Below are 20,373 nucleotides of genomic sequence, written 5' to 3' on the forward strand. Positions count from 1 at the left end.
TGTTTGAGCATGTTAGGGTTTGGTGAAGTTCTTCTAGGGCGTGTGGGGCCCACTCGCCGCCGCCTGTGGTGGCGTGTGGCGACGCGCCCGGTAGTGTCTGTGGTGTTTGTGGTGCTGGTTAGGTAGTGCTCATCGATACGTTTGTGTTGATTTGTGGTTTTTAGATTTTGGTTGTCAATAATTGCATGCTTGGACTTTTTGGTTAATCTTAGATTTGTGGAAGGTTTTTAAGTGTCCTACGACCTTGGGAAGTCTCGGAAGAAGGTTGCCCCCTTTTTGGCAATCTTGGGTTAAACCTTGTTTAAGGGTGCAATGTTATGTTGTTTAAATAATTATTAAGGATGACTTTGTGTTATCTAGGTGATTGGCGATTTTGGTGTTTTGCTTGTTCTTGTGGAGTTTAGTTTTGAGCTAGACGCTTGTGTTTGTGTGAAGACGCAGCGGGAGTAAAGGTGAGTAAATCGCACCAAGGTTCATGTTTGAACCAAATTTTATTATGGTTATGTGATGATGATAATGATTATGATATTTAAATTAATACTATGCTTTTAATTGTTTTAAAATATACGAGCTTGATCGTCAACGGCTCATAAGTAAGATAAAACAAGTTTTCCTAATTATTATTAAGTTATTCCTGTGGAATAATATTTTTATTGTTCATAATATTATATCCTTGTGAAGGATATAATCATAAGATGTGATCTTGTGTTATGATGATTGTTGGATAAATAGCCTAGCCGGGTTCTAAGCTTTTAATCGGGTGATTGGTTGCGGTTAAGATGCTATTTATCATTTTTATGTTTTGATATTAAATAGCCAAACCGGGTTCCAAGCCTTTAATCAGGTGATTGGTTGCGGTTCTGATGCTATTTATTATTGTGTTTTGGTATTGGACAGTCAAACCGGGTTCCAAGCCTTTGGCCGGGTGATTGGTTGCGGTTAGGAATAGAGCTCTAGTCCGTCTGTCAGTGTAGGTCATGGGAGGTACCTGAAGGTATCTGGGACCCATGGGTACATAAATTGTGTTGTAGGTCATGAGAGGTATTTATTAATATATGGGACTCATGGGTACATGTGTTTGTAAGAGTATTGGTTATGTGGTTTTTAACCTTGTTCTTAATTGTTGTCGATGAAATTCTTTGTTTTGAGTATCTCCTGAACTATGCTTAATGCAGGAGATTCTCCAATTTAATTGTGTGATTTTGAGTGAAATTCCTGAACTATCCTGTTTGCAGGATTCACTTATGATTTTATTGTTTTGAAGTGATTCATGAACTAAGTTCTAAAGCAGGAATTACCGGTTTATCTTATGTGGTGTTAGAGATGTTGAGTAAATTTTGAGAATTACTCATACGAGCTTTTTAGCTTACCGGGTTTGTTGTTTACAACCCGGTGCACCAATTCATGGTGTAAGGGTTAGACTTGCAGGTGTTGATCAACAGGGTTGAGGCAGAGGCATAGTGGCTGGGGTTTAGATGATGTACATTTTATTTGTATATTATGTAAGTTGTTTTAAGCTCGTGTGAGCATCTTCTTTTTACTAGACTTTTGAAGTTGTAAATAAAGAGATGTAATGTTTAACTCAGTCGATGAGTTTTGTTGACATTTACATTTCCAGCATTTAAGTTTAGTAGGGATTTGTTGAGCAGGTCATGTAGTCTTATTTGTGAGTTATATCATGCCCTAAATTTTTGAAATTTATCCTTCGAAAATTGGGGTGTGACACATTGAGTTATCTTAGTATTGCTACTGAAAAGGTTTTTTTTTTTTTGGTTTCCTTTATATCGTTCTGGGGGTTTGAGGAACAAACAAACTCCACAACCAGAAAACCTCCGCAATCACCACCACCGCCATACCAGCTTTCAAACCCCGCCAGCTCATGAGAAAGGCGGACACCTTTACCACAAAGCTGACGGGAAAACCAGTACTGCTACTGAAAGTTATGTAAAGTAATGGGAGGCTGTTGGTTCAGTGACTTTTATTCTTTTTCTCTGTGAATCTATACGCTATGGGAAGGACAATGTATGAATCTATAAATTAACAATATCATTTCGTAACAGGTTTTATTGGTTCCAAGATCCTGAAACAGCGGTTCATCAAGGATTGCATTATCCAGAAAAGATTGATGGATAATTAAGAATACATTAGCCCTTGTATCGAACAAGAGAAGTCTAGTGATAAAGGATGTACATTTGGCCCACCCCGTCATGATGAAAACTTTTCATGCAGTTCACAAAGGATCCAAAATGGAGATTCTTCAGAAGCTAATGACTTGGACAATATATGTCAATGGAATGAGTTGTGGACCAAGGAGAAGCAGTTCCACAAAAGATTTGGTTACTTCCACTATTTGAGGAAGAAGAATAAGAGAAACCACATTGTAATGTGACAGTTGTTAGAGAGCTGATGCGAGCGCTTCGAGAAGCATCAGATCCTACATTGCATAGTCTTAAGCTTCATTTGTTTATTTCCTAGGTGAACTAGGAAAAGTGTTCCTCGATCAGTAAAACTGAGGAGCTATGTTGTTTTAATCCTGAAAATTTGAAGGCATTCAAAAGGCTGGTAAAGTGAATACATGGTTACATAAAATAAGTGGTGAAATAGAACATCTTAAATCGACAAATGCAACTGTGACATAAATTTAGAAGGTACTCATGTCTGAACATAATAGAGACAGAACTCACTCCAATTTTCTTTGTTGGATGCCTCCGTGTTCTTGTCAGGGTCTAATTAACAAGAAATATTCTTTACTAATACTTTAAAAAAAAAAAAAACATAACATTCAAAGCTTTCGGGCTAACCAAATTATGACTTAGAAATCTCAAAAATAAACGCTGAATTTTGGTTGTATTTTTTCACCTCTCAAACTACAAAAAGCTAGTCAGAAGTCTATGTTTGCAGGTAGCTAGACTATGAAAAAAATATGTTCTTCAAATTCCCCCCAAATTTTTCTTTTTTCTTCAACGGTATGTATTCCCTCTTAAAAGCAAGTTTGAATTTAATTGAAATATTTGGCGAAGGCAATGTGAACACGTGACTTTTTGCCTGCGGACAAGAATATACATCTGAACATAGGCCCGCAGCTGATAACAAATAAAAACATGCCACGTCAACCTTGTCAAACCGATTTCAGAGTCCGCCAAAGTTAAATTTACGAAATTGCACCTCAGCTGTGGACCTTTATAACCCGCATTCCACCGACTTTAGATTTTCTGGGTTTCCTCTCTTTTCTGACAGCAAGATTGCCTGGGTTTCTAGAACGTTTCTCTGCAAAATTTGAGTGATCTCCTCTAGAGGTACCTCTTCTTCTTCGTCTTCTTCTTTGGTTTCCTTTCCCAAATTTCCATATGAATTGTTCTCTGGGTCTCTGAGCATGGTTCTTTTTCTCTTACTGTTGAGGGTTTTGGGCTATGGGTTCTTGGTAACGAGGGTTTCAAGCTTTGGCTAATTTGCCAAATTTTGTTGCAATTTTTTCCTTTTATGAATCTTTAAGAGTATTGGGTATGATTAGAGCAACTAATTTCCGTTGTAAATTGACTTTGTTGAATTGGGGTTACAGGGTAGTTTGAATTGATGGGTTTATTCTACCGTGTTCATGGCTTCATCTCTGTTTATTGGTTTCTGCAATTTGGGCTAGTTCCATTACATCTTGTTTCTTTTCCTGCATTTCTTTTTTACTACTAAAAATGGGTTCTTTTGAGATGGGGGCTTTGGTTTAACAAAAGGGTTCTACAATTGGGTTCTTTTTTTGATGGAAGGATCAATGAGCTTTTTCCAGGTCTTGGTGTCATGTACAGTTGTTGTAAGGGTAAAGAGTTATGAATAGAGAAGTTAGCTACTGCAATACATCTCATTTTGTTTAGTTGGGGACTTGGGTGTAGTATAAAAATGGTTACTACTCTTCATGGGTTCATCTGTTCTATTGCCTTATCTATTGTGTTACTGTTGGTACTCCCAGAAATTTTATTAGGAACATAATTAGGCTTGTTAATTGACAACTCTGCATATCATTATGTTGGTATCATCTTAGTGGAAGTTTTGGATACTTAAACATAGGTTCTCCCAGATGTGACTGTGAGTGACATTGAGATGCTTAGAATCACTATAGAGCAGCTATTATGGATTTTTAAACGTATCAATGCTGTTAGACAGTTGTGAATACAAGTGCCTTAACGATTTACTATCCTTCTAGGTTCTGGAAAATTGCATTGCATTGGGTTGAGAATAGACATGGTGATTGAAAAGTCAGTGCCTCCCTTGGCATCATCAAAAGGAACTCTGTCACGAAGTAATGTTCCTTTTCAGGAAAGATTGGGAAGGTTTCCAATGGAGATTGGCGAGTGCTCTTCCCATACTAAGCCACCTGAGGGTAAGAGTACTCATAGACGCTCTGGTATTTGTGATGTTTCATTAGGGAGTGGACCAAGAGCTCGGGTAAGCAGTTTGAGACCTATCAGAGAAGCGGCTTCTGTTGGTATTTCAAAGGAAGAGATGGCTACAGGAGAAGAGTCTCATAATGAAGATGGCATGCGAATGAAGGTGAAAGCTGCTCAGCGCTCATTTTGGTTTGCTTTTAGAACTCTAAAAGATGATGATCCAAAGGGTAGGAGGTTTGATGCTAAGGCGGCAAAGGTTGTCAAGGCAAGTGGACGGTCTGTGAATGAAGGGAAGCCAATAATTGGGATTGTGCCGGGTGGTGATGTTGGTGACGATTATACATATAGAGCACAACTCGGTGTAATTGGGTTGCATAGACCAATTAGGGCAGGTATTGATTTTGTTAGGCATGGTGGCAAGAGGCTTGCCACTAGCATTGTGGCCTCGGGAAGCTATGAGGATGACATCAAAAATAAGAAGTCTATCAAATACACTGGCCATGGGGGCAACTACATGAATGAAGAGAAGAAGAAATATGATCAAAAGTTAGAGAGAGGAAACCTTGCTCTGAGGAATAGTTTTTACATGAAAAATTTGGTGAGGTTGATTCATAGGATCAAGAACTCGGATGGTGAATACAAGTATGTTTACAAGGGACTGTTTTTGGTGACCAAGTGCAGCCGGAAAAGAGGAAGACATGGAAAGCTTTTATGGGAGTTTCACCTTGTTTTCATTCACAAGGGTTGAGAAGCTCTGATTTGTAACCCTCTCTATGTTTATAGATCTCTCTCTCTATGCTTAAGCCACCATGTATAGGCTCATTAGGCTTTATGGTTCAAATATATTGTTTAGCATTCATGTACTTGACGGGATGTTAGAATATACTAGATTTGCTAATGAGATTTTTCAGAACTTTGGCAGCCTAGCTATTATTATTTTGAGACGATTTATTGCTGAATGGTTGTGTTATGCTTCATGCATTTCTGCATATAAGGCTTTAAGTTTAGTTTTCTTCTTTTCTTTTAGTGCCAACTCAAGAAGAAGAAAAAGGTGTTGCTTCCACCATGTGATATGTGTTAGAACATAATGCACATTGGTCAATAAGTAATCTACTAGATCAATGAAGAAAAGCCTAGAATAATGCTGTAATGATCATGAGATGTAATTAAGTCCTAGAGTTGTCTAGAGCTAGCAAATGATCTAGCTTGATCTAGACTAATCCAATAGGTCGGTGGCTTAGTAACAAGGTCGGTTGACAAGTCATATATATACATGTAGTAAACAGTAAACACAATCAGATGAGTGAATGAATTAATGAAGCAAGCTATTGAAGTATAGTAATTCCTCCTCTGTTTCCATATCCCTCTATCTTAACCTCCTAAACTACTTGTCCTAATAACAAACCTTCTCTCAAGTCTAGCTCCTAAACACCTTGTCCTAAACATATTGTTCTAGCCCACTACATTCCAAACACTTCCGCAAGCTAAACTCCGATTGTGGTAATAAGCCACAAACTCTAAAAGTGGAACACCCACAATAATTTCTAACAATGGTATCAGAGCCTAGTGCGATGAAAGCCTTGGAGCGTTAAATTTATCAGAGCTTGCTTCGATCAAATTTAGACGTTAAAATTGTCCACCGTATCTACCTCCACCTCCAACCAATCATCAATTACTCTTCCTATCTTCAAGGGGGATAACTATGACTTTTGGAGTATCAAAATGAGGACTTTCTTCATGTCTCAAGATCTATAGGACATTGTAGATAAAGTGTTCTCAACTTCGGAAAATCCAACGCTGGAGCAACTACGACAAGAAAAGAAAGAAAAGCAAAGAGATGCGACGACACTATTTGCAATCTAACAAGTGATGGACGACACAAACTTTTTAAGAATCATGGGAGCTACTACATCAAAAGAAGCTTGAGATCTACTAAAGGAGGAGTTCCAATTAAGGAACTCAAAGGCACATTCCCTCAAACTACAAACAATGAGGAGAGAATTAAAAAATATAAAAATGAAAGATTTTGAGATTGTAAAAGATTATTATTCTCGCATTAAGAAAATAGTATATCAATTAAGAAAATATTAATGAGACTAGAGTACTAGAAAAAAAATACTCATTAGCCTCACTATAAAATATAATCCAATAGTTACTGCAATTGAAAATTTTAAAGACATTTCACACAACAATTTGCTTCTCGTATCGACGAATTAGAAGAGATGTTAACCGGCAACCGTATTTGGAAACAACGATTAGTGGATATTGGTGACAAAATTAATAGGTTATGTTTGAGCCCAATTTTATATTCTGGTTATCTTGTAATAAGTTAGCCCAAGGGCCAATACCTACGGTCCAAATATCTGTATATCATTAGATATCTTAAGGATTCGGTTATGTGATTTGAGTAGGAGAATATCTCTCATGATTCGATTAAGAATCTGATTGCCTTGATGCGCAAGTCATTCGCGAACCTATCTTATATAAAAGAGGTTCTAGGGCAAATAAGGAAAAGGACGAACAAATCAACAAACCCTTGCACCCTGCATATTAGACGCCTCTCCAGGAGCACCCAATCTACCAAAAAGCCTCTTCAGGAGCACCATCAAGCCTCATCGCGAGCAAAAATCCGCTTCACTCACCAAAAGCCTCGATCATGAGCAAAGCCCGCCCCCAGACCATAAAGCCTCAATCACGAGCACAAGCCCACCAAACCATTGTTATAGAGCCCCTCTCTAGCAAATATCCCTTTTATTTTGTTGTTGAAGTAAATCCTAGGGGTTTCCTTATGTCGTAAGAAAGAATCTAGCAGCATGATTGACCGCTCTTGCTTAAAAGTATCAAGACTAGATAGTTGCACCAACTCAGAAGTGCTGACATGCTACACAAAGCCGGTTGTTTAAAGAAAGTCAAATTTCACCCCGAACATATTGGCACTGCCCAAGCGGGACATATCAGTGGCAAGATTGCGTCCGACAATATCTATGAAAGGAATTATCTATGCGTTCCTTACCGGAACATTTGCACTGCAAACCTCACAATCCACTGAAGTGCAAAAGCTTGACTATTGAGCAAGTCAATAAGCGTATTCAGTTTAGAAACGATGACTGGAGGATCTGGAGTCAAGAAACTTGTCTCTCAATAGCAGCCACATGATATAGTTGATCAAATCCGTAGCATGAAAGAAGAACTAATCAAAGAGCAGGAAGAGATGATGTCAATAGTTGCGGATATCTTTGAAGGAATCAAAAGGATGGATGACCAAGTTTCCCGGCTTTGGGGCAAGATGGAAAGTCACTCTGAAACTATCCAAGAGCTCAAGGACATTGCTGCCAAATTGAATGCAATTGTCGTTGACAAGGTTCTTTGCAACACAGATAATAGCTCAGAAGGGAACGTTGTGTTGCAGCGAACACTTTTCCCGGATGATAAACTTGTGGATTCCATAGCTTCCAAATCTCCTACTCTCAAAACCGGAGGACAGATAGTGCTCAATGTGACTCCACCAAATGCCGGTCAAGTGAGGCCTCATGTTAATCCAACCTTCCGAGACCGAATGTAGAGGAGCCAGTTGTGCAACCAGCACAATAGGTAGGCGCGAATATAATCAATCTGCCTGTGGATATCCCATCTCTCATGGAATAGATGATGCAGTGTTTTAGAGCTGAGGTAGCAGCACCTGCTGTGAACCTCACGTACAAGAATCCTTACTCTGATTAAGTCGCGAAGGGTCAGAAGATGCAGCAACTTATATCTCTAGGTTTCAAGGCAAATAAAGTCCCTTCAGGAACGATGCTATGTTGAAATTAAAATTTTTTGGTTCGTCCTCGGGTTCAGCTCTGACATGGTATACTAAATTGATACTTGGGTCTATCCCTAATTGTCCCACTATGGAACCAATGTCCAGAACCACTTTTGGTAATCACTACTTCTTACTGGATAAATGCTGTTGGAGATTTCACATGATAGAATCAATTTTTGCTTCTTTAACTGTTAGGAGAATTGCAGATCAACAGAAGTTTTTGATACCAAATCGTGTTGAATTGAATCGTTGTTGGTACCCTTTGTACTAGAATCTACATAGAGAGCTATAGAGCATATTGGATGTCATGTTTTAGTTGTTGCCTTACCCTATCATTCTTGGTTGCTAGATACATGCCCTTCTTGAAAGGTGTTCAGGGTCTGGCATTGCTAACTAACAGCTCTAGAAAGACCCCAAGGGTGGACAACTTCTAAGTTCTAACCCTGTTGTTCATGGTCTAGTGAGTGGAATATTGGTAAGGAGTTTAGCTCTGGTTTTCAGCATTTGTTCCAGAAGTGCTGCAGCTATGACTCTATACTTAGGAGAAGGTATAATGGACTTAGAATTACTGCAACTTCAAAACTATACTTGGGAGAAGGTATTGCGCAAGACACTAAATTTGAAATATAGAAGACGAAACATATAGGAGGATATAGTTAATTTACAACTTTACATTACATTTATACATATATAGAGTATAGTTCCTGACATGATCAGTACTTTCTTGCACTAGCTAACATAATCCAGATTGCGAAATAGACAGTACTAATGCTACATTGTTGGGCATGGCTCACAGAGTGACCAATTATTACAATTAACCACTTGAAATAGCTTAGTTAACGATGGCTGACCAACCACTTGGTATCGGCAAAGAGGACATACATGATTGTTTTTGAGCCAGTTGACAATGCAGTCTCCATGGAAACGGTGTGAGCAAGGCAACCGAGCAACTACCCTCAAAGGGGGTGGCTCTTTTCTTGGCGTCTTAGCGATGGTGCCGCTACTGCTTTGTAGTCCAAGCAGCCTCTTGCTCTTCCTCTTGGGCTGTTGTTTGAATTGTTTCTTGCCTTTTTTATCAACTAGGTCCTCCATACAAATAACACAAGAGTCTTCAAACCCCAAGAAGCAGCCATCAACTCTCTCTTTCTCCATACCCTCAACTGATGATATCGCATCGTCTAGAAAAGCATCGCAAGCAGATGTGAACAAGCACTCCTTCACTTCCACTATGTCGACATGAATGACAGAAGCTGTTGAGGCCACTGCTGGATCTTCTTTTTCGGCCACCCGGAATACTTCTTCAATACAAGATCGTCGTACATGATCGGGGAGTGGCTCCTCCTTAAATCGGCGTGAAAAGAAGTCGACCATTCTCCATGTATACTCACTCCTGTTGGATAATAGCTCGCTTCGAGGAAGATCAGAGATGACGAGTTCGTCACCTTTATGGTGGTAAGGTATGCCATCAGACATGGTTTTACCAGGTTTCAAGGAGACTCCCATCTTAGTGTAGATCTTTATCTTGATCTCAACCGAGTCCTCGCCTTCCCATCGATTGGGGTCGCTTGTGAGCCACACTTCGCTCTCGAATGAACGTTTCTCAAAATACATGATTGCTTCCACTACCAGAATATGGAAACAATCTGTAGTCGACGATTGCTATTATATAGGCATGCTAGCTAGGTAGTCCGAATTCGACGAGGACTACAATCCTAATGCTGTTAGGGTTTAGCTAAAAGGATTTTTGGAGATTTCCGAATGGGAAGAGGATTCCGCTTTTATAGCCAGCGTGGACCTAACTCCTAAGCAACCAAGTAAAATGCGTCCCAAAGAAAAGAAAAAAAAAAAAAAGGAAAAAGAATATAAAATCGGTCAAAATGACCCCAAAAAAGAAAAAGAAAAAAGGAAATATAATCGCAATTATATATGGTCATTCTCATTGTATAGGTGTCAACCAGCTGTGCTTTGTGGCCACCGCAGACCACAATAACGATTCTCTGTTGCCCTCCACTGTTGCTCTCCTTCAACTCTATATAGCAACCTCACCCTCATCTTCCATCCCTTATTCTCTTCCCCTACTACTTCGTCTTCAACCCTCACTTTCCTCTGTTGCATTTCACTCTAGCTCATTCACACGTACGTACGAGGCCATGGCTCTCACACCTGCCATGCTCGCCCTCACACTCTCACTCTTCCTCCTCCTAGCTTCATTCTCCACAGCTCAACCACCCTCCTACTCCCCAACATATGCTCCCATGACCACTCCCTCCACACCTGCGCCAACAACCACCATCACTCCGCCACCGACCGTTTCAGCTCCTCCTCCCATGGTCACTGCCACTCCGCCGACCAGTATGCCTCCTTCAATGCCTCCGATGACTTCCACCAGCCCTCCTTCAATGCCTCCAATGACTTCTTCTACTCCTATGCTCAGCCCTACAAGCCCAGCCCCGTCTACTATGATGAGCTCGCCGCCTGCACCAGCCGCACCAGGTGAATCTCCCATGGCGTCTACTCCAGGTTCAGGTGCAGTTGTTCATGGAGTTAACATGGCCTTGCAGCCATTCCTGGCCGGATCAGCTATTGCTCTACTACTCCTTGCTTGATTGAACTTAACGTACGTAGATTTATATTGCTAGTATATCTGTGTATCCTCTTTACATTTTTGTTCTTTTTTTCCTTTTGTCTATTTTTTTTTCTCTTTTGTTTGGTTAGTTCTGATTTTTGGGAGCTCCATTGTGATTTCTAAGAGGAGATTTATCGGATGTACGTACGTATGTACTTATGTTAATAACGTACTCTTCAATAGTTTGTAGCATTTTTCATAGATGAATAAGAGAGCCCGGCCGTCATTCTTGTTTTGTGTATAGAAGTGTGTACTAATCAATAATTACAGTTGTTTACCTGCATAGTTAAACTGCAAACACCTAAAACCTAATCGATCCTGTATATATGATCGGGTTCAATTTACAGTTCGATCGCCTACCACTCATACCCTAGCTGGTACAGCATTTCTATATTTCATTTCAATATACGTGATAATAATAAATTGGGTCTGGAAATTCAAAATTTACTTCCCAACAATATCTCCAACTGTATATGTATATCAAAAACCCTAACACTCTTAGAGTTGATCAATGAAATGGTGGTTGGGTTGTTGAAATGGGTGGATAGAGCAGTGATATTTCTGTGGAAATATCAATGGAACATATATGATAGTGGAATTTGTACATGGTGGGGAAGGAATGGGATGAGAAAATGATAAAGTTAGGTGCAGCATTAGCTAGGGTAACTAGTAAAGGAATAATGTGTGGAAGAAATGGGATATGGTGAATTGCATATTAGGATAGGATACATGCGCGCATGCATTGCGTTCCAGCTTTGCTTGGTAGTCTTGTTTGTGATCTTTTTATGGTGGGTTAAAGGATTAGAGGGAGATAGAAATGGCATGGCCAGCCAAGCTCAAATGGGAATGATCGACATGAAAGCACAAGGCATCCAAAGGAATGGTACTTATTCATGGGGTATGTGGGGTTTGATACGCATATATGGTGACAAAACATATAAATTGGAAAGTGAAGTGCACATGACTCCTACTACTAGTTGCCCCCACGAAACATACATATAGGTGAGCCGTGAGCGAGAGGTCGATCACGAATCCATTAACTTCTTCCTTTGTGTAAATTCTAGCTTCTCGTGTTTTTTTTACAGTTAGATCATCAATAAGTTGTGAAAACAGTTATGCATACAAGTAGAGGATCCAGGAAAAACTACTTTGGCATAATATTGGTTTCTTTTAGTTGAATACAAGGAATTACATTACGCATGCATACATTTCCACTACAATGAGTTCCAAAACGATGACAATTGATTGACCGAGAGACTGAGAGAGCCCTCCGATCCCCCCGCTAATATTTAAGAAGGAATGATCGGACTCATCGGAGTGCTAATTACTTTCCTGAAACTCTGAAAGAGTTCCTCAAAATGCCATAGATTGGCTTAAGCATCAGGGAGTTGTAGCTAGGAATAACTACTTGATATGTTTAGGGTAAAATGACCTATCCCTACTTTCAGCTGGCCAACTTCTAGAAAGAAATATATAGCAGATGTTTCTTCAACAGACGTAACTATGTGCTCACAGTTATGAGAGAGAGAAGGGATAATTTGGTGACGACTAGCTAGCTTACAGCAGGCAATCAATGAGTGATGCATGGTGGTCTGCGTACGTATGAACAACCGTGAGTGCTTATGGCACTACAAAGGAATAATCCAAATGGACGATGTGACAAATAACATGTAATGCGAAAAAACCACATGCACCGTGTTGGTCACTAGAATTTGGAACTTTGGAATATAACTATTTGTATATATACTTGCATATCAATTGCAGTATGAGTTCAATTTAGTCATGGTATGTGGTATGTCTGAGTTCAATACGTACGATCAAACATTCACATCAGCAGGTTAATTAGTGTGAGTTATTCTGCTTAGGTCTCATTCTTCAAAACTTGCTCATCTTGAAACAGTTTAATCATTTAGTGTTAACCTTGAAGGCTTGAACTCTCATTCAGTTGAACCCAATTTGAGTTGAGGATTGGTTACTTGTCCTTCCAACTCAATCTCAGATCGCCTAACAAACAATGAAACAAATCACCTCCTAGGATCTTATTATTTTTACATTATCACTTCCTTGCTATTACGTACAGAATCCAAAACTCCCAAATTATTCCCAATTATGTAAATCACAAGGAATATATGTACGTGTGCCCTGCTTTGCTGATTAGATTCGTATACGTAGTAAAAGCAAATAATATGAATGGCGTAGTTTCACGATCAGAAACATAAAGCTAAAGTTTGTATAGATTAAAGCATTGGATGCCATTCAAAGATCCAACAATTCAGAACCATCATACTATAAGCTTTATATGTCTTTTACCTTTTTCTATGAAGACAGACACCAAACTACAATGTTCTCATGAATGAAATTAAGAGACAAGAATATATACATAGCCACATGTCAGGCTGATTATTAATGAGAAACCCTAATGCGCGTGTAGAAAACCCAGAGAATTTTCCTATCATATGGGATTCAAGATTCTTAAGCGCACTTGGTTTAAGTTGTATCCTGGTTTGACATAGACCAAACTCTTTAGTCTGTGCTTTACGATTGATTTGAATTGTGAAAGAAATGGACTTATATTGCATCAAGCAGCGGAAAAATGATCGAGCCAGCTTTAGTGCTACCAATTTCAAAGTTGATGGGTTCTCAGCAGGGCAAGACCTCACATTAAATGAAAGATACTCCACACAATTTAATTTACGAAAACTAGAAAAGAGACAATTAGTGATGTTTTGTGGTTGGAACTTGGAAAGTTTGGGCAAATTCTGCTTAATTTAAACAGACAAATTAAGATTGAAAGCTATGCAACTTCCAACTCTAAAAAGCTCAGTCACATTATTGCATACACACACACACACTTATTTATGGTAGACCGTATAGAAAACAATGATGAAGATTTTGATCTCCTAGTGATTCATTTTCACAGCCAAGTGCAAACATATTTGATATAGAAAATCGTCAGGAACGTCGACAAAGAGCGATATCCAACAAGGTAGCGATGAGTGATGACCCCAGAGAAAAGAGAGTATCGAGTAGCATTAGAGATTTGGGACTATATATGGATGTACTAATATTGGAGAGAGTATTATTTGTCTCGGAAGTTTCTATTTCAAGACGACAGAATTTGATCGGTTGGAAGAGTTATCTGACCAACGTTTATGCGAGGGAGTTGATGATGGGCATGGTAATCAACATCAGAAAGAGTAATGGTGCCGGTGAGTGAGTCGACGACGATGACGCTGCTGAAGAGGGTGAGACCTTGAGATCGAGTTGTAATAGTGTTTGCTACCAAGAGTTTCGGACTAAGATGTGTTGCTCCCTTGCTCACATGTTTTTGGCAGCAAGGGCAAAGGGAGTTGGCTGAGAGCGAGTCATTATGTCTTCTCTGCCGATATAACATGCCTACAGATTATTGCTCTTTGCTAGTGTGGAGTGTTCTTAATTTTCTTTTTGGACAATATATTCCTATATAATATAATCTTCATGACATCCCTGGTGCCTTAGCTTGTTTATTTGTGAACTATGTTCACTTAATGATAAGTAGTTTTCCTAATTTGTGACCAAGTTTCACAAGAATCTGAATAAAAATGAACGTTGCAAGCATGTTACTAATCGACTAGACGAGGGATATGGATTTTAGTGGTTCAAAATTTGGGTAACTTTTCTTTTGCTTCTGGTAAAGGTTTAGATTTCATTGAAATAAAAAGAATAAAAGAAAAAAAGAAGAGGAAACGGGAACCACAACCTGTAGGGAATAGTATACACCTATACAATGACCAAAGTCAATAGCTCAAAGAAATTCGAAAAACACCAAATAAGCTTTACCACTCAAAGTTTGGAAAGAACTTGGTCTCATTAAACCATATAAATTTAGACCTCTGAAAGCTTCAGGTGCAATTCCCAACTTCACATACTCAAAAATAGCATTTGAAAATGTGACGCTTTTGGTCGAACAATAGTGAATGCTTTTCAACTCCTAGTTCACAGCAAGTAGCTAATTTCAATTAAGAAAAGAAACCAAATACAGCACTTGTCAATTATTACAGTGTTGCATATGATTGAGGAATTCACTAAAAAAGTATACTATCAAACAATGTGGTACAATGACATGATCCGCTAAATTTGGAACTAGCAATATGACAAGTGTTACCGATAAAGGAGAATGAAAACTCAAGTCAAAATTTGCCAAGAAATGACTGGTTCATGAGCATGCAGTGTAAAGTACGATGCTAAGTTGCTAACCACAGAGCTGCATAATGAGAAGAAGGCTAGTTCCACCTTGGAATCTAACCACTGCGCATCAACTGGGTTGTAGGTGATGCGGATTCTACTAGTATACTCTCTCTAATTGGTTTGTATTTTCTAATCCCTTGACCCAGATAATGCGTCTTCAACGCTCACCAAGGTCCTAACTCTGGAGAAGGGTATCAAAGTTAATATCTTTTAATCAAGGCACTATTTGTTCTAACAGAACCCTGATACTTCACCTATCTTCTTCTTTGTTTTCTTCGACATTCAAAGCAATCTGAACATGGAGATCTGATTTTACTTGTATAAGATGCTTGCAGCTTGCTAGGTGGTACTTTCAGGTCTTCAACTAGTATATGGCGAAGCTTCTCATTCTCCTCTGTGAGCTCGTCAATGATTTGCTGGTGTTTCAATACCTGAGACAACATAAATTCAATTAAACAATTCTATTACATTTTCCTAACAGGAGTTGAACAGTTTTAGTAGCTTGAAACAAAATTGAAGAAAGCAATTGTTTAGTTGAATATTTAGAAAAGAAAAAGGTTGAATTCTTGATACAAAGGTGATGTATGAGCTACAGAAAATTGGACTCTACAACACATGATAACTTGTTCAAAAACTTGTCAAATGCTCTAAAAACCACATTGGAACAACAATAAATACTATAACTATCTGCTACTATTACATTGAAACCACAGAAAAGGGATCAGATATTTGTCAGAAAAAATGACTTCTTAGCATATCTTGAAGGCTGTGAGGAAACTCACAAGTTGGACATATCAAATAGGTATTTACCAAGCAATAACATCACCACCATAGTTGTCTCTTAGTCTCTTAGATCCATCACTTGGGAAAAATTAATAATATTATAAAATAATTATAATAAAAAGGAATCAATTGAAACCACAAGTCAATATTTACTACCATTTGAAGGATTTTATTCTCCGACCTCAAGCGTCCAGCCTACAAAGGTAAAATCAATAAAAATTAGTACAAAAGTAACATGAATGGCAGACACACCCAGGTACCTACTACGCCACTACAGATTGCAGAGAGAGAAAGTGAAAGAGAGATCAAACCAAAGGGTCTGCAATAAAATCACAAAAATTTCAGACTTAGAGTTGGAACCTGTACATACCACGTCACTTAGTTCACTATCCTCTCCCTTCAAAACTGGACTCTGTAAAAAGCTGCTGAGAACCTTCTCTGTACGACTGCCAAAAGGTGTATCAACTGGAGAGCTTGTTGATGTAAAATTATCATAAGTTGAACCTGTACCCTTATTTCCATATCCAGGCAAGCCTTGAGTTGCATAGTCTGCTGGTTTTGTTGCCATCTGCATTATATTTCCGACTGGATTTTGGCTTGATGAATCATTCATAACGCCAATGCCGCTTTGCAATGAACTTGGAATGGCACCTTGAAGGATTGGTAAATTGGGAGAAATTCCAAATTTTGTCATCATTTTTGCCATTGTTTGCTGGAGAATTTAGAGTCAGAAACATAGTAGTAGGCTCCAACGGGAATTAACACATGAAAAAGCAAAGTAATACTTACCATAGAAAACAGTTGAATTTGTTGCAAAATCCCTGGTTTCAGAGCAAGGCCTGCATTTGGAAGCAATAGTAAATGAATATTGTTACAATGTAGGAACTACAAAGTAAAATGTATTAACTTAGTATACAACGTCATAAGATATGAGTGCAATTGATTTGGTGTGATTTAGAACAATGTACAATAACTTGGAATAATTGAAAGCTGAAGAATGAAATTTGTTTCTTATTGAGATCTTAAACTCAACTGCAAACGCTAGTGAGATTACTAAACACAAACGTTCGTCAGTCTATGACATTAGTGATGTAGTGATTACTCTTATTCAAAAAATTAAGTTATATCTACATAAGCAATTGATAGATGCGACTTATTGAATAGAAAGGTAGATGGTAGGACCATCATACATGTGTTAAACTTTAATAGTCTGATGACTCCTCTATTAAGTTTTTGGAGTCAGTCATTATAGTGCTAAAATACAGTTCATTCTTTGGTAATCCAACTTCACTAAAAATACCAACTTGAAATTCAAAATATTGAGGAAATATGAAAGAATACTGAAAATACTATGGAGATCAAGGATACATAATAACATATAGGTAAAGTCTGAATGTTTTTTTTTTTTAATCAAAGGGTCAACTCTTTATTGAATATAGAACTAAATTATACGTTACAAATATCAGCTGCTATAGCAGAGTGAATAAAATTGGTGCAGAACTAAGTCTGAATGTTTTTGTAACTGCTAGACACCATACAATCAATTTTGCTAAAGCATTTTACATCCACGCTATTCGGTGCTTATGACCAAGGAGAGCATCCAGTCCTTTCACACCCAAAACAAGGTAAACAACTTAATAAAGAATAAATGAATTTCTTCAATAAGCCACGGATATTCAGTGATAATTTAGTTTAAAATTCTTAGGTATGTTGATAGTAATTTACATTACGCGCATCAACATTTCCTCATGAAAACAAAAAAAACAAAGCATTTCAAAATATTCAACTATCGTATTACTATGTATGAATCAAATGGTTTGGATAACAGAAGCAAATAAGAAATATGTAAATGAAATAATGTCAATATAGGAAAGAGAATATATTATAATACTGATTCTCCTAGAAGCAGATAAGATGACATACCAACTCCAAAGCCATGTCCAAAACCAACGCCACAACCAATGCCGGCTTCAATGTTCTTTGCTCCAACCTTCCTTAACTGGACAATGAGAAAGCAGAATAAGACATTTGGGAATCCTTCAACACTTGTATAATGATTTTCTCTTCCTATCTCATATCAAGACACAGAATACTCCCGAGAATCCAAGACTGAAAAGGAAAAAGTTATTCGACTTACGGCGTCAGTTACATGTCTGCTAACTCCCGAAAAAGCATCAGTGGCACCTCTTGTGGCACCCATGACTTGATTTACCACTGGTACTGCACCTGGTATATAGCCAAAGTAATGTGTGAGTTAACTAATATCTACTAGTCCGCTACAACCATAGAAGAAATCTCTTGTCAATGATATCTTTACTTGAGGACACTTGTGACTTAATTTTATAGATTAATGATAATATATATATATATATATATATATAGAATTATCTTTTTACTCCTGCTATTCTCTGCGCTTGTAATTTCGTGAAAGAAGGATTGGAAAAGATTTCTATCTGAAGGTTTTGGCTGACAGAAAATACACATACATAAAATATAAAATTTGAAAAGACTATTAGATCAATGGACTAAATGAGCAAGGATAATAAAAGGCTCTATAAACAATAGAAAACTCAGATTTACGATCATAAGTGACAAAGACCAAATGTACTTTAAGTACTAAAAATAATGAGGAAAGGGATATGCATACTTGAATTTTTGGATTATTGAGATGCCAAAAGGACAAATACATTTTCAGTGTACATAGTATATTCCCTGCGTTGCTACAACTCTTTAAGTCTTTAACTTATAGGTCAATTAGAGCACGCATAGGTACAGTGATGCCCATCAAGCCTATAATATAAATACCGAATTCTATGTGCTAAACGTGTCTTGTTTTATAGAACTAAGCACAAATGGACATGAAAACATTCATTTTTTAAGCACATGTTAATGCTGATTTCTTTCATTTCTCCCTTCCTCTAAGTTGTTTTCCTCGACTCAAAGGTTAGCAATGCAGCTTTCCCTTTTCATTCATACTTAGACAGGAGTTAATATCTTGGATCATGCATGCTAACAAAGTAACAATGTGGCTATGTCAGGTGAATGATCCTACATTAGTAGCTTTGGTGACTTGTGGATAACCTACCAAATAACCACTAAAACACATGTGGAATATATTGGTCTTGGAACTCAAATCCATTGCCTATCAGATAGTGTAAAACTAAGAACTCTCTACCTTCAAAACAACAATTTAAACTGCTCTGATGACTACAAATTGAATTGATTTCCATGTATGACTACACAACACCAATTCAATGTTTCAGAATATGAGATCTCAGAAATGAGCAAGAGTGGTAAACTATAGTTCTTGGAAATATAAAGGACACCAGGTCCACCAATATCGTTGTATCAACAAATCCTTCATTATCTAAAACGATATAAGCACAAGAGACTCAAATCAGAACATAGCTTCAAACTGCACACACCCCACGATCACATATTGACTAGAACCACAATGCGCAAACCTCAAAACAACCAAATTCTCTACATCAAAACCAACGCACACTGCAGCTACACTAGCAAATAACCAAATGCAATATCTATAAACAATCAACCAATCTTCCTTCATTCACTAAAGGTCTAAAGCCAACATGAAACAGCTTAATCACATTTCCCTACACTAACTCAGCAACCAAAAACACGACCGAAATTTGAAAACCAAACAAACAAACAGTCCATTAGAACCTTGTGAGTGATGGGTTTCACCATTTTTGGGCTTGAAGAGCCTCCCAAAGTCCATCTTCAATATTTTAAAACTCACAGAGAACAAAGCTACACAACACTGAGAGAGATAGCAAGGACTAAAAGAAAAGGGTGAGTACCTAAATTAATGGGGCGGCCAACGCCGATACCAACACCACAGCCTATGCCAAACCCAGTAAATACTTGACCCACTTTCAAAGTAAACGGATTCCCTATTCGAATCGGCTTCTTCTCATTGGCCACCACCACCACCTTACTGCTTCCCTCCATATTCCCCAAAAAAGCTTCTCTCTTTTCAAAAACCCAAGTCTCTCTCTTTCTTTAGTCTTTCACAAAGCTAAAGCTTCAACCTTTTCTTTCTTTCCTCTTCAAATTTCCCACCTTTGCCCTCTCTGTGAAGCCTGAACTGTAAGTCTGATACAATTTTAGGCAGGAGGCAAACTGAACAGAGTTTCTACTCCTCTGCTTACAAAACCATTATAGTAATCTTAGGCTTCAAGTGATGAACCAATATAAACATGACACAGCAACAATGAGGAGGTCAATTACCAGATTACCTTCATACCTAAGAAGTAAGGTACTAACCAAGTGTCAAAGAAAGAGGTTAGCTGGAGTTGTTTGGGCCTATTGGGCAGGTTAATTTTTGACGCGGCCCGGCCCATTGTTTGGGTTCTGACACTGATAACCCGCCTTATACTGATTCTTTGCTTCTGCTAGTGCTAGATTTTGGGGCACGGTTTCTGGGTGAGCTTCTTCATCTTTGTTTTGTTTCCTTGTTTTTCGTTTCTCTGTTTTCATTTTGCTGCATTTTTAGTATGTGGGTTTTGTGAGTTTGGGGGCTTTTTGCGTGAACGTTT

The 20,373-nt window shown here is 38.2% G+C and overlaps 1 protein-coding gene across 1 annotated transcript; it reads right to left on the reverse strand.

Annotated features, from left to right (window-relative positions):
- Positions 1-15,285: 15,285 nt before the first annotated feature.
- On the reverse strand, positions 15,286-20,001 carry LOC101299012. The gene is made up of 7 exons (XM_004301686.1): positions 19,636-20,001; positions 17,952-18,040; positions 17,738-17,813; positions 16,604-16,653; positions 16,185-16,526; positions 15,971-16,009; positions 15,286-15,462 (listed from the first exon to the last, which is right to left on the reverse strand). The coding sequence occupies exons 1-7, from the start codon at positions 19,784-19,786 to the stop codon at positions 15,286-15,288; spliced, it is 924 nt and encodes a 307-aa protein (XP_004301734.1). The 5' UTR covers positions 19,787-20,001.
- Between the last annotated feature and the right edge of the window lie 372 nt (positions 20,002-20,373).

The sequence above is a fragment of the Fragaria vesca genome, linkage group LG5, assembly GCF_000184155.1.
Source record: "Fragaria vesca subsp. vesca linkage group LG5, FraVesHawaii_1.0, whole genome shotgun sequence".
NCBI classification, from domain to species: Eukaryota; Viridiplantae; Streptophyta; class Magnoliopsida; order Rosales; family Rosaceae; genus Fragaria; species Fragaria vesca.

Excerpts from the sequence above, each read along its gene's own strand:
- LOC101299012 (XM_004301686.1), bottom strand. The coding sequence starts at position 19,786 with ATGGAGGGAAGCAGTAAGGTGGTGGTGGTGGCCAATGAGAAGAAGCCG. Across the intron at positions 16,654-17,737 it reads TGGACATGGCTTTGGAGTTG|GCCTTGCTCTGAAACCAGGG; the intron begins GTATGTCATCTT and ends TTCCAAATGCAG. Across the intron at positions 16,010-16,184 it reads ATAGTGAACTAAGTGACGTG|GCTGGACGCTTGAGGTCGGA; the intron begins GTATGTACAGGT and ends TTACCTTTGTAG.